Here is a 14,607-nt window from a genome sequence, read left to right on the forward strand (position 1 = left end):
AAAGAAGTGCACAGCAGTATTTTCCAGTTAGCAACATGTCTTCATTGGCTCTAAATTGCATCTCTGTATGCTGTCAGCATATCTTGGGCTCTTTGCCTCTCCTGTTGTCACAAAAGCACCAGAAGTCTGCATCTGTTATCCTGCTGCACCTATAAAACCTGACTCTCAAAGTGGAGCTGACAGCTGTTCCATCTGTTGTTGACCTCTGCTCATTCACGTGAATACGTGCCGTGTTCCTCAAGAGCTGATGTGTCAGTCCAATAAATGCAGGTTAGCCTGGGGCCTTCACTTACATGGTTTGTGATTGAAACACATGCATTTGCAATGAGAAGTGATTAGAGTGACTTTCCATTTCACTTATAAATTATGACTGAGCCATGAGTGACAGAGAATACGGCTTAGCTGTTGAACAGCAGCGGAAGTGTTTTAACAAGTTGCAGTGATTCTGAAGTTCAGGACTGCCTCCTAGAAAATTCATCCTCTGTGAGTACTTTCTGACATGATCCATGCCTTCAGCTGATCTGAGCGACTTTGAGGCAGTGTCAGGTGGCACTGCCCTTGTGGCAGGACTAAAGCAGCAGTATGTAGTTGGCTGCAGACAGGTGAGCACTAGAGGGAGGCTCTATACTCTGGAGTGTGTACGTGTGACACTTAGTGATCTTGTTGAATTGCCTTTGTAAGAGGTTGGCTGCCCCAGCCTAGGGATTACCCAATATGTAGCCAAGACAGAATAGCACTCCTTAGAGCAACCAGCAGGCTGTGGGGATAAAGCTTTAAATCTGGAAGTCCCCGAGTCCTGCTTTTGATTGCTTACCTACCTTGTGAACAAGCATCAGGAAGAACACTCTCAATCAACCTTTTGATGGATTTTTTGTGTTCTCTTGACAGCTGCCATTAACCTAGCAAAGCTGAAGCTTTTCAGGCATTACTACGTTATGGTAAGTTTAAAACAAAGCAACCAAAAAAACATACAAGCAAAACCCAAACAAATCCAGCAGCTGTGTACCTGTGCATACAGGGCACTTGGAAGCCATTCCAGCTTTTTGCTGGATTACTTGTTTGAAGCTGCTATAACTCATGAATGGGGTGGAAATGTTGACAGTTCTGTGGCAGTGCTGTGCTTTGGCATCTTAGCCAACTGGGTTACAGACCTCAAAGCAACTTCCCTTCTTTTCCAAGTAGTTGCATCCTTCTATCTTTTAAATTGGTTCCAGCTATCTGTAATGCTTACTAATTTCCTCTGGAGACAGCTCGAGCTGCCAGTTGAATTGATGGGCTTGAATAAAGTACAATAAACTTGGTAAAAACCAAACTGGGGAGCAAATGGTGCCTTGAGATGCATGCATACAGCTTCTTATTAAGTCAGTGGGAGCCTTGAGCATACCTCCCGAGGGAGTATATCCTCCTTAACGATTTCCAGTGGTCTCATTTCAGACTCTTAAGAAGCATTAAGAGTAATACTTTACAGTACCGATTCTTGAATTCTACAAAATCCAAATGCTTAAAGCATTTTCCCAATGTAACTTAAACATGTTAGTAGCAGCTTGAGTCATTTGGATGTTCAACAGCCTGCAGAGCCCTCAGCCTGTATCTTCCTTGTTTATCGAAGGAGCGTAATGGGGCTAATCTGACATAATGAGGTGTCTGGGAACTGCTTAAGCTATTTCTCTGGGAAAATAGGTTCAGTCAGGATGATGCTATTGTTCTCACTCACAGATTGTGTGTTTCCTTCCCACAGATTGTGTGTTACATTTACTTCACACAAATCATTGCAATTCTCATAAAGATTGCTGTTCCGTTCCAGTGGAAATGGCTGTACCAGGTATTTGTCAATAATGGAGAATACATCCATGCCTTTATTTTTTTCTTATTAATCTGTAAAAATAACCACACCAAACCCTTAATTTGTTTTTCATGTTGTGGTAGGATGTGTCAAAGCTCCACGATGCATTCTGCTTCTCCTCATTACTATCACCGATCATTCCTGGTGGCAGGAGTGGATTTTTTTTTAGTTCTGTTTGACCAGCAAGACTGCTGGATTATACATGAGATGTCTGAAAGTAATTGCTTTATTGATTTTAGTCTTTCAATTTAAAAATGTCTGAAGGAAATTAATCAAGAACATAGAAGAGGGGGAAAAAAAATACTCAGGTTTGCCCTGTGTAATTGAGGCCCTGGGGAGCCAGTGAAATAGACTTTCGCTTTTCCATTTACAGGCTTTATTTGCCTAGTGACTTTTAAATACTTGGTTTCTTAACATATAATCCAAGTAACTGTGCAGGCAGTCTTTGGAATATATTAACTGTTGAAAATACCAAACAACTTCAGGTTTTTTTTTTCTTGGCTTTTAAGTCTTGCTGAACATCACCAGAGTGATGTCTGGGGTTGTAACTGGATTTGAAGTGATGGGGAAATTTAAAAGAAAGAGCTTGACAGCCTTTAGCCTGGGATTAATGATAACAGAATAAAAATTGCTTTTTTATTTCTGCTATGACACAGGCTTCTTGGCCATTCAATCTTGAACCTTATGAGCGAGGAGAAATGTTTTATGACCATGAAGGATTACTGAATTTCAATCTTGTGTCTTACTTGCAGCTGCTGAATGAAATGGCCACGCTGGTGTTCTTTGTCCTCACTGGGTACAAGTTCCGTCCAGCGTCAGATAACCCTTACCTGCAGCTTTCTCAAGATGATGAGGATGATTTGGAGATGGAAGCTGTGTAAGAACCTCCTTTCACTGCCTCCTCCTTTTACTGCTGAATGTAGATGAGCATGATGTAAGGCCACTTTGGCTTTGAAGTTCAATCTAAAGATCTGCAAAAACTTATTTTAAGTAACACTGTGCTGAGAAGGTGGGGATTTTTAGCAATGCTCCTCAGTGTTCCATTCCATGCTACAAACCATAGGGCACCACAAATGCAGTAGGACTGAGTTAATGAGGATAAAGTACAAAGTGGGACTCAATCCCTGTCATTTGCAGTCATTTTCTGAGGACTTATTCAAAAACTTTTTTTTATATAATAGAAACTGCCCTAAGAAATGCAGTGTGCTGAAAGTGTTGAGTATAGTTATAATTGCCACACCATTACCTCAATAGGAACAGAACCAGCCTGATCTCATAGTAGCTATGCATCTCATGCATAATTGCAATTCACATTCAGACTCAGAGGTCTGTTCTTGAGAGTTTCATTGCTACTATCCTCTACCTGATTTTGAGTAGAACATCTCAATGCTCCTCTTAGTTTTATTCCAGGGGCAAAAAAGTCAGAATGTGTTTGCTGCCCTCATAGTTAGGTCAGCAAGAAGTGGAGCTTACTGGGGAATTGCTGAAGGTCTGTGAGGTGGGATCTGCTTGCAGTGTCATGCAGGGACTTTTAATTCTCTGCAATGTCTCTAGTAACAGATCTTACTGCCAAACGCTCAGTTATTTTTGTATTGGGTCTGTAAAAATCTGTCTTTGTTAAAAGCTGAATCCAGATAGTAGGCAGTGACCGCAAAATTATTTAATGCTTAAAGGTGTTTAAATGGTTTCAGTTCGGGTGCTGGTAAGCAAACATCCACATTAGGAAGTCTCAGTCTGAACTGAAAGATGTACAGGATTTCTTATTGTCCAGAAATGAGCTCACCCAAGATTGCCTGTTAAACTGAAATCAAACTTTACATTGTGTACTTAATGGATTTTTACTTGTTTGGGTATTTTTTTAGTCCTAATAATAAGCAACCTTGCACATACAGTGGTTTCACTGGATTGGAGACATTATCCAGTGTCAGAGAGACTGCCAGGAGAAGCCTGAAGAAGTTCTGTGAACGAATGGAGTGATTGATTTCTTGCAGTAGGGCCACTGATGTTACTTGAGGATAGAATTCTCTGTGAGCCTCTTCCTAGTAAGGCGTTCTGTGCTTTTACATTCGGAGTTTCCACTGTTGTGCCTTGTGGGTTGTTCCTTAGCCTTGCTGGAATTGTTCTCATCTGATTCACTGGGAGTTTTATTCCATGTGGGCTCTTGGCAGAGGATGATCTCTGAGTGTCTTGTGCTCTCTCCCCTGGCTGCATCAGGGAGGTGAAGTTTGCACGTGTTTGAAAAGCGTGGTTTACACACCTGCTCTAATAAATGAAGCACTGCAGTGCAAGTATATTAAATTTCTTGTTGATTTGATCCTGCTGGTCTTATTTCTGCTTTTGTAAATATTAAATGTTGTTTCTGTGGGGAAAAAACATCAAGGCTTTATTTGAGCAAGTGACTAAGTGCCTGACTGCATCCTGAGTAACCACTGTATGAGTGTTTTGTCTTTCATGTGATAAATACTGACTTGTCTTCATGGTGTTCTGCCATGTCTTCTTTCCAGACATTATAGTGGTGGGTTTTTTCTAACTTAATTTTTTAATCCTTTTTTTAAACACTTGCTGCAGAAGCATTTAGCTCCTTGAGACTCAATATAAGCAACAGAGGGGAGAGCTCAAAGGTCACCGTGCCTGATTTCCACACTTGCTCTTCTTCCAGCAAGAAGAAAGATCCTTTTAAGTGCAGCTCTTCAGTTTAATGCCAGTTTTCGTGCAATGCAAACTATACAAAGCTCTGTCTGGCAGGAAATGTAAATATTGCAAAGGACAGTGTTGCAATCTGCAGGGTTTAAAAAAAAGATAAAAGATCTGAGGACTAAATGCCTGTGTCAGATGTAATGTGGGGCAAAATCTTCCCTCTGTGGTAGTATTTGAAAGTATTTTATAAATAGCAGTGAAGGTGACTTGCAAAAGATTTCAAAGTCAATTTCTTTTTCCCCCCCCTCCAACTCAAGTTCTCTGTCTTGGGAGAAAGCATCCATAACTGTTACAGGACTTTCCTTTCAATTATACCAGACTCAATGCGAGCTGCCCTGGTGGAGGGGAGAGGATGACTAAACCTGAACTAAGGACCAGTCTGTTCTTTTTCAAGTAGGGTCAATAGCCATTCATCATCAACAAAGTGCCTTTCTGTGTATTCTGTGTTGGGCAGCCTCTCAAGCCTGTTCTGTCAGTATGTGGGCTTGTTGCTGACAGTTTGTTAGACTAAAGTAGTCTGTCTGAAAAGGTGCAGCCACACTTGGCAGAAACACTTGTCAGGCTTCCAGTCCTAATGCCATTTCTGGGGCATGGACACACAAAAAATTAACTGTACAACAGATGAAGTGGGGTGAGGAAGGGGAGAGGAAGCAGTTGTGTGGTTCTATTTTCACTCGTGCAGTAAGCTATTTCATTAGCTTAATAATTCCTGCTTTAGATGTTGGGTCCCAAAGAGCTCTCCTGCAGTCTGAGTTGAGATCATGTTCGTAAATCTGTGTGGAGTTAAAATATTTCCACTGAATGAGGGATTGCAGGGATAACTGTTGATGCTCTGCTGAGCAAATCCATTTTGCTGAGTGCATGGAGACTGACTTTGTATTTTCTTAACACCCCAAACAGCCTCAGCATAGTGAACCATTGTGGTAATGCTGACCTACCTTTGCTTGCGCCTTGGGATCTGGAGTTTGTCCCTGTGTCATGAGACAGCCTGTTCTGTGCGGAGACTTGAAGTCCTGATGGGTTGCTTTGCTCTGCCTTCTCTCTGTTTGTGCTTCATGGCCGACTGATTCATGATGTTCTTTGTTAGAAGTGATTTTCCTTCCCTCTGACAGCTACAAAAGTTCTCTTTGGAGAGATGGTTTAGTGGGAAGGGTTTGTTGCGTTTTAGCAATGACTGAAATGCAGTTCAGCAAAGTGTTCAGCTGGGGAGTGTTTCCTTGCAGTATTGCAGGTCAGAGCAGAAGTTAGAACGAGAATTGCAGTGATCTTGACCATCGTGCTGTTACCTTTATTTCATGGGCTTTGGAACACATTGCCTGGACTAATTTTGAGAGGTAGGAGAATTTCCCATTGTACGTCAGCAGTCAGACAAAATCAGGCCTTAAGATCTGCACTGCTCACTTGTCATAAGACAAGAGCAGCACTTACAGGTGAGCAACATTTAACTGCTGAGGGATCCACCCAGCTCCCAAAATCTCATTATGTATCTGTCTGTCTCATCCCTCCATGAACATAGGAAATGGCTCATTCCCTTTTGACTTTAACCTCTGTCATCTTCTTGATACATAACTTTGTAACTGTTTTAAAATACAGTACTAAAATCTAGACAGTGTGCCTGGTGGAATCTTACTTGTGAGTCAAGTGTTAGCTCTGCTTTGGTGTCATGCATGAGCAAAACATCTATTCATGTATCCCTGTATGATGCTGTTGAATTGTTCTGGCAGTGGCTCATTTCTTGGTTTGTAGTCCATTGTAATCTTAAGCTCGCCCCTGAAGAATCAACACTTGGTTCCTTATTCTGTATTTATGAAGTCAGTTGTTTCTGAAGAGTAAAGTTCATAGTTGTTTTTCTGCATTGTCCTGTCATTTTTAGACCATTACTTCAATTTGCCAGAACGTTTCAGCGTTCTAGTCCTGTTCTATATATGTGGCTCTTAGTGTCTTCTGCAGATTTAATAAGCAAGTTCTCTATTCCATTACCCAGGCAATTACTGAAAATATTGAGTAGAAGTGAACCCAGGACAGACCTCTCTGGAACCACACTCAGTGTTCTTTCATTTTTGACAGGAAACCATTCAGTACATCTCAATGCATGTTTTTCCAATTAGTTATGCCTCCATGTTGATAGTTTTGTCTAGCTCATGTTTCCCAAGATTTTTCCTATGTCACTGTGGGAAAGCTGTTGTAATTGAGGAGAACTTATGAGACTGTTCTCTGCTCTGAAAAGCTTGATGTGATCTCTTCTAGGCAAATGTTCACTAATTCCATCTTCTTTAAGCAGCTTGTTTTTCTCCCTTTTTTTTATTTGGGTAGGGAATAAAATTGGTACTCGATCCATGCTCTTCTGGCCCTTCTTATTCCCTTAAATGCAGGCTTATCTAGAGCCACTCTGAAGTGTCTTAACCACCGCTGGTCCCAGTCGTGTCACCACTAAGAATCACAGGATGTACTGGCTTTTGTTTGGGTAAATTATTCTTAGAGTACATAAACAAAAGCTGATATCTAATGTGGGACTAAGGGTGATATCAGAAGAGTGTTTCTGAAGATTACTTCCCCTCCAGGGCAATGCTGCGAAGATGCTGTTAGCTGTTTTGTTCAGATATTCTTACATGGTAAACAGCAGGTGGAAGCACGTAAATACTGACAGCAGCAGAGTCAAACAGGGTGGTTTTATGTATGCTTCCAGGCATCCCTTATGAATGCACTGTGCTGTTGGCACTGTTACGCCCAGCATCCACAGCAACCTCTGCAGAACATCTGGAGGAAAAAGTACGTGCGGAATGAGAATCATGCTGTGCAAAATAATGGAGCAAACGGCTGGTGTGCATGAATAGCTGTTTTGTGTGCCCAGGGAGGAAGATATGGAGTTGAAGAGCTTGTTGGATAGCCAGGGTAGTTCTGAGAGTAATGGTGGTGTTCTAGCTGGATAAAGAGATCGAGTTTGATTGGTGTCAGTATTACATGGCTTTGTAGTTCACTTGTCAGATTGCCATGACAAATACAGACTTAAAATGGTCTGGGTTGATAAAGGACCCCAATGACCATCTAGCTTCAACCCCCTGCTGTGTGCAGGGTCACCAGCCATCAGACCAGGCTGCCCAGAGCCACATCCAGCCTGGCCTTGAATGCCTGCAGGGATGGGGCATCCACAGCCTCCTTGGGCAGCCTGTTCCAGTGCCTCACCACCCTGTGTGAAAAACTTCCTCCTGATATCCAACCTAAACCTCCCCTGTCTCAGTTTAAAACCATTCCTCCTTGTCCTATTGCTATCCTTCACTTGGATTGTATAACTGTAATGACCTCTGATGTTTTGTTGCTGTTCATTAAGTGGTTTTGCTATGAAAGGAACTGATGTGCATTAAGGTAGTGATGATTACTTGCGGCAGCATCTGTGATGTGTGAACTTGTAGAAACATTGTTCCTGTTTAAAAAATCATGTCAAATGCACAAGCAAGTCTAGTGCACAGAGTTAAGGGTGTTCAGCTGTATAGTAAAAGTTTCCAGGCAAGCTGCTCAAGCTTTAGCATGTAAACAGCTGGTGTCAGGGTAACAGCCCCATACATCTTCAAATACTGTAATGCTTATTCCATTGCAGTGTCTCTAATACTGTCTCAATAGGGTATTCCCTAGCATGAGAGAAATAATTGGATGATGCTGTGGGGCCATATAAAGAAACTTCCAAGCTGAGTGCTGAATAGATCTTGTCTATTACTAGCCCATCATCATTTCATCTGCTCCACCATAAGAAGAAGCTTTTTAAGTATGGAGCTGCACTCATTCTACTGGTACAAATGTGCTAAATGCTTGCTTCTGATGCTACATCTAGACACCTAGTCTGTATGGGAAGCTGTGAGTCAGCCTACATTTGTCTGTTCTATTTTAATGGCAGATGGGGAGTCATGAGACTCACCTCCCATCAGTACTGTGTCCAGGATGATACCTGGTCTGCAAAATGGTAGCAGTAAGAAATAGAGAACATCCAGACTGGTAGATCTGGGTAAAGAGACATTTAGGAGAAGTGTTATTTGATATGCACAGGAAAAGCATGGGCTGTTGGTGAAATTGATGTTACAGCTCAAGTTCTCTGCTGACATTTCTTCCTTCTCTTCCAGGGTGACGACTTCTGGAGTAATGGAGGGCATGAAGAAGGTCAAGAAAGTGGTGAATGGTTCAGCAGAGCCACGGGGCGAGTGGGAAAGCACAGCATGATGAACTGGACTGAGGCAGCACTTTCACAGAAACTTTTTTAATTTATTAATATTACTTTCAGTGGAAAGGGAGCATTTAGCACTTCCCAACACTGAAACTGCAGAGTGAGGTGTGTCAAGGGGGAGCAAAGCAGTGCAGAAATCTAACTATTCCTCTGATCATAAAAAAAAAAAAAAAGACATCTCTTGGTACCTGCAAGGAGTGTGAAGCTTTCTTAGGGGTTTTGGGCAGCTTATTCTTTTTTCCCCTTTCTGGATCAGTTTGGTATTCTGAATTATTTGCAGTTACATTCTTCAGAATGTGCAAATCTAATGTGAGGAGAGACCTTTAGTGTGTATGTAAAGTATATATTTTATATAATGCTTATAGATGTATACACACACCTGCTAAGTAACACGTATGCTGGGAAATGCAAAGTGTCTCAGGAGGTGGGGAAAAGAAGATGAGATGTAAGTATTCTTTTTGTATAAACTCTCCTCCTGGCTTGGACAGAATATCGCGAAGCAAACGAGTTGAAACGACTGCAGTTATTTAAGGCTAAGTGGGTTATTGGATCAGGTGGCTTCCTCCAGCCTTCACATCAGTTGGAACGTTGATAAGTGTCTTGTCTAATTTGTGCAGGCTTTTACTTGAATATGTCAGGTTTTCAAATGTATTGCTACGTAGGAAGCAAGCGACTGTTTTCCATTAAAAGCACTAACTTGTAGCACAATAAGTGTTAATGTAGATTCTCCACTGCTGATAGGATTCTCTTGATTCGCACCCACCTGACAAGAAATACACGAGGTGTGGGACTGTTGCCTACTTTCTACAGGTCTGCCGTGCTATCTTAAACATGGAATTTCAAGCCATGACCCAGAGTGCTTTGTTCTACATTCTAAAATACTTGCAAGGTTTTTCAGAAGATATTCCCTGGTACAGTGTAAGAGTACCAGAATCCTCAATGGAAATCAAACCAGCAAACGTACTGCAGCATAAATCTCTGGTTCTCCGTTGTCCTGAGTTGCTTTGCCACTCTGGATGGTTACATATACCTCCATACCTCCCTGTGTGTGTAGAACAGTGGCACTGCTGTTTGAGATGAGCTGAACTGGTCGGAATGGTATTGCTGTCAAAACCAGGCCACTGCAACTCCCAGTCATTAGTGGCTTTTATTTTTGTTTTCAGAAAAGGAGTGAATTGTGGCTGGAATACAGAAGTCTTAACTATCAACTGCAAACCTGCAGTGTGATCTTTAGTCATGTTACAAATGCTGTGTTCATCTCTAGAGTCCTGGTATTGCTAGAAAGGCACATTGTGCTTGTAGCTGTAGTAGTGAGGCATTGTTAGTTTGTAGGAGGATAGCAGTGGTTCACTGGTGTAACAAGGATGAGCTCTAAGAAAAATAAAACTAGCGTAACTCATTGACCCAATGAAGCCTTAATCTTTATGTAGAGCTGTTAAGGTTACCTGTTGAGTGAAGTGCTCCTGTCAGTAACAGGGATCGGCATCTTCACAGAGCTTCAGACGTGCCAACATCTCTTAAACTCATTTGGGAACTTTTTTTTCTCTCTTTTGACTTGAAGGGACTACATTTCTGGGGGCACAACTGATGGAAGGACTTCATGACTGCTTTTTCTCTTTCTTTAACTTAAGAAGAGAGTGGGATTTTCATTTTGTGGAGTTGCTGTTTTGTCTGTTGAAATGGTGAACCACTTCTTCCTTAGTCTTCAGTGTGGGTTGTAGAGCTTTTAGGCAGAAGTCTGTACCAACACTGTTCTCTGACTGCAGCTTCTTTTTCCCGGTGTTCATTTTATTCATTGTGGAAGTAGTAGAAATTAATCTACCTGCTTTGATACCTGGAACTGTTTCCTCTTCAGATGAAGCATAAGAATAACCCTCTTATCTTGGTGCAGAGTCCTCCGTTTTCCTCCTTGGCTTGTAACTACACAATAATTACGGCAGTGATGGTTTGGCTTTTGCTGCCACTGTTTTGCAAAGATACAGTTCAAGTGAAAACAGAGCCTGCACCACAAGAAAGGCTGTTACACGATCAATGAGCCTTCTACACCTTCAGTATGAAAAGGTCTTCTGCATATTTCATAGCTGAGACTTGAGAAATTGAACTAGAAACAAAGAGAGGCAGCCCTAGAACATCGTGTGGTTAAATACCTGAAAATTGGCTCCTCTCATTCTTTGCACAGTTGCTCTGTCCCTGGGGAAGGATCGCTGTCTGTATCCAGAGGGCTGCCGAGCCAGACTGTGAGCCTTGCTCAGAGTTGTCTGCCGGAGTCATAGAGTCAGTTGGCACAGAGGGATGTAAGAGATGGAGCAGGAGTGCAACAGTGCGTTGGTAACGTGGACGTGATGATGTCTTGGAGCCCATTGATGTAATTTCTGAATGGAGTTGGCAATTCTGCTGGGCGTGCCGTTTCACTTCCCAAATGTTGGAGGCTGTGCGGGGTCCTGGTGTGTGCTGAGCTGGTTCTGACAGCTGGCTCTTTGTACTTTGCATCAGTGAATCGCTGATAGAACAAATGCTTTTACCTTCATCTCTGGGTTTTTTTGTTGTTGTTTGCATTTTTGCTGAAGTTGCATCAAGTGTAGTTATGTCCACCAACGCCCTGCTTTCTTAGAGGCCAAAAAATCAGTGACTCCTTTTTGTCTTGGCAGAAAAACTGATGGTAGCCCTCTGAAAGTGTTCTTAGTAGAGCTGGTTCCAAGTTCAGACCTGAGCCTTAGCAGTCAGCTGTACAATCAGCTTCAGCTGGCACTTAGTGCAGGATTCGGGCCAGCACTACGGCAGTGACTAGTCAGTCAGTCCTATGCATTAACAAGGAAACAAAACGTGGGTGACCAAGTCAAAAAACAGTGATGCATTTTCTTAGTGCAGCCATTTCCAAAGTGAATTTCCACTTTTCAGTGTAGAAGTCCTCAGAGCAGGTTGAAAAAATCTGTCCCTGTAGTGTGGCATGATTAGACAGTGGCTGGGATGTTGGAGGATAGAGAGAGCATCTGCAGTTGTGCTTTGTGCACAGCATGGAGTGTGCTGTGCCACAGAGCATCAGAGGGAGGGCTGCTCCCTCCCCCTTCCTCCCAGAGCAAGCCCACATCTGCATGACTTCCCATTGCTAGTGAAAAGCAGCAGCTTAGGAGCTCACCAGGCAGGATTATCACAGTGCTCACCTCTCAGATGAGTGTGCCTGTCTGGTAGGAAGCTCTGCCCTTCACAGGCAGGGGAAGTAGAAGAGCTGCTCATGGCTGCGCAGATCGTCCTGGGATAGAGCCTTACTTTCCTGTCTGCCTCTTACTGAAGTGAGCAGCCAAAGCAGTCGCTGAGTACAGCAGTGTGGCTGATGGGGTCCTGGGCAGGGACCCCTGCTGCAATTTTGAATAAATGGCTGTGAATGCATTCACACGCATTGCTGCTATGGAGTACTCAGCATCCTCCACAGAGAGGAACAAGGCTGGTTCACTCTTGACTTGTAATGCAGCTTATGCCCCAGTAAATCCCTATTGGTGGTGACATGCAGATGCCTCTATGCGTTCCTCCTTCCTGCTCTGACTTTTAAGCAAGCTGTCTTCCATAGGAAACCTCCTTGCAGCACAGCTGCCAGGCTCTTGCATTCTTCAGACTTGAAAATATTTTCCTTGATGTTCATCAAGAGAAGTATTAAAAGAAAGGAAGACATAATGGGGTCATCTGGAACGTTGCTACTGTTTTCTCAAAACATAGCAGTTCTGGTTGAAGAAGCCACATGCTGTCCTATTAAGCTGCTCTTTAATGTTGTCATCTAACTCAGCGTGTCATGATCTGTGCAGCACATTGTTCAGTGTTTCTCTCCAGCTGAGTGCCCTGTTCCTGGATTTCCACGCTGGCATACCCTGGGAGCATGTTGTAAAAATTTGCTGCATTGCAGTATTTTTGTCTTGGAGCTTGTAATGTGGAAGATGTATTTTTCTAAGCTAGGTGGTGGACTCTCTGTAGCATGAGTGTGCATCCACCTTGTGTTGCTAAGTACTGTAACATTCCTTCTGGATGTAAAGGGGACGTGTCCTAATCACTCCAGCATGCACTGGAGTCCAATGCAAGACTCTTCATGTGTTAACACTTCTTATTCCTTATGGTACACTTCTCTTAAAGAGGAGAAATGCAGGCTGAACAGCGGCAAACAAACAGATGAGGTGTGTGTCTGTTTGCAAATTGCCTGGCTGCATTAGAAGCAAATACTGGGTATTTGTAGGTCCTTTGAGCTCTATGAGAACTGAAGTTGCATAGCTGTTACAAAATCAGGTAAACGTGCAGGTATTGAAGGAAGTCCTCGCTCCTTCAGTCTGCCTGCTTTGTCTCCTTCAGTTTGACCTGTAACAATAGCTAACAGACCACTGTTACTTTAAAGCAAATGTGTTTTATTGATTCTACCTTCTGACCTCCATTTCAATCGTAAAACGCTTCCCCGTTTTTCACCTCTGTAAAAAGCGTGGAGATGTGGTCTGCAGTGATGTGTGAAACGTAACTGGGCTTAAACTGTCCCAAACCTGTGCCCTCCTAACTTCACTACCTGAATGTTTCATGAGAGCTGCGGTGGTGCCCCCAGGGGCTCTCGACCAGTGTTGGTGTGTTCCCTGGGGCTGACTGCTTGATCAGTTCCATCTGGTTTTTCTTGTCGCCGCTGGCTATGATGCTGTTCTGGCTTATTAATCACTTTTACTTACAGATATATAGAAAGCTGTGCATTTTTTTCCCCCTCCCCCCGTGTAGTTTTATGCTTGGAAATTGCAATGATCCTCTAAGAGCTCCATGTGATGTGTGCTTGCGAGTGGGTGGAACAGGGTAAGAGAAAATACTGAGATGTTACACTTGTGTAAATGGATGGAACCGGAAGAAAGCTGCTGGGGAAGAAAGGCCTCCTTGTAGGTTGGCTGGCTTAAGAACCCACTTATGTTCTGACTGCTGCAATCCTGTAGAAAGGACAATTCTAAATAAATATCTCCCTGTGGGATTTCACCTGGTGTTCTGCTCTCTGTGTAATGAAGTAGAGCCTGACCTCCACGTTATCAGCACTGCTTCCTCCTGTAGCCAGGAAACCCGAGCGTGGGGCTGGGACCTGTTCGTCAAAACAGAGGATGGGTCTAAATGGCTTTCCTTTCCCTTCAGTACCTATTAATAATTAATTCTAGATCCTCTTGTGTCATTAAGCAGCTTTGGGGCACCTTGTACAATGTAGCTCTGAATTCATTTAGTAAATGATCTCCAAAAGAGCTCAGAGACTTTACTGTACAGTAAGGTTCTCTTCCAGGGTTTTTGGTGACCTATAAATAGCCTTTTCTTCTGTTCTTCTTCAGATGCACAAATAACTTTTTTTCAGTATTTTTTTTAAGCTTTATTAAAAGAACAGCAAGCAGTATTTGGAGAGAAGCAAAGTAGACATAAATCAGGACGGTCTGTGCAACTTGGCTTCCCTGCTGTGATGCAAATGTACAAAATAAAGATTGAATGACTAGAAAGTTGAATGCATCTTGTTTTCTGCTTCTGAATTGCTAGTAACCAAGATGACCTTTTGGATTCTTTTCTCCATGCCTGACCTCCGGTTGCAGCTGTTAACTTACCATGGGTGCAGGGCCAAATCACAAAGCAGCTGTATACCTGTGATGGTCAGGAGGAGCTTTTTGTTCCTGGGCTGCTGCAGGTGTTCCCTGAGCTGCCTTCTCCTCAAGCAGAAGGGCCTTCATTACCATCACCCTCGTGGAAGAGGGAGCTGTTTGATTGATTGGGGACTTTTCCAGTTGTTCCTTTATGAGCTGGCAGTTCTGACCATGCGTTTTTAGTTCTTCACCTGGCAGTGCTGGCAGGGATGAGGTCTGCGGTGTTTCTATCA

General features: G+C 42.9%; 1 protein-coding gene across 1 annotated transcript in view; it reads left to right on the forward strand.

Annotated features, from left to right (window-relative positions):
- The window catches only part of GPR107 (G protein-coupled receptor 107), a gene marked incomplete at both ends in the record, with an annotated part of 28,756 nt that extends 20,007 nt beyond the window's left edge, over positions 1–8,749 (forward strand). The window contains 4 exons of the mRNA XM_079544797.1: positions 889–938; positions 1,739–1,822; positions 2,596–2,720; positions 8,653–8,749. Coding sequence (XP_079400923.1) covers positions 889–938; positions 1,739–1,822; positions 2,596–2,720; positions 8,653–8,749 — 356 coding nt within the window. The remainder of the gene's footprint in view (positions 1–888; positions 939–1,738; positions 1,823–2,595; positions 2,721–8,652) is intronic.
- Positions 8,750–14,607: the final 5,858 nt, after the last annotated feature.

The sequence above is a fragment of the Tetrao urogallus genome, assembly GCF_951394365.1.
Source record: "Tetrao urogallus genome assembly, chromosome: 19".
Classification (NCBI taxonomy): domain Eukaryota; kingdom Metazoa; phylum Chordata; class Aves; order Galliformes; family Phasianidae; genus Tetrao; species Tetrao urogallus.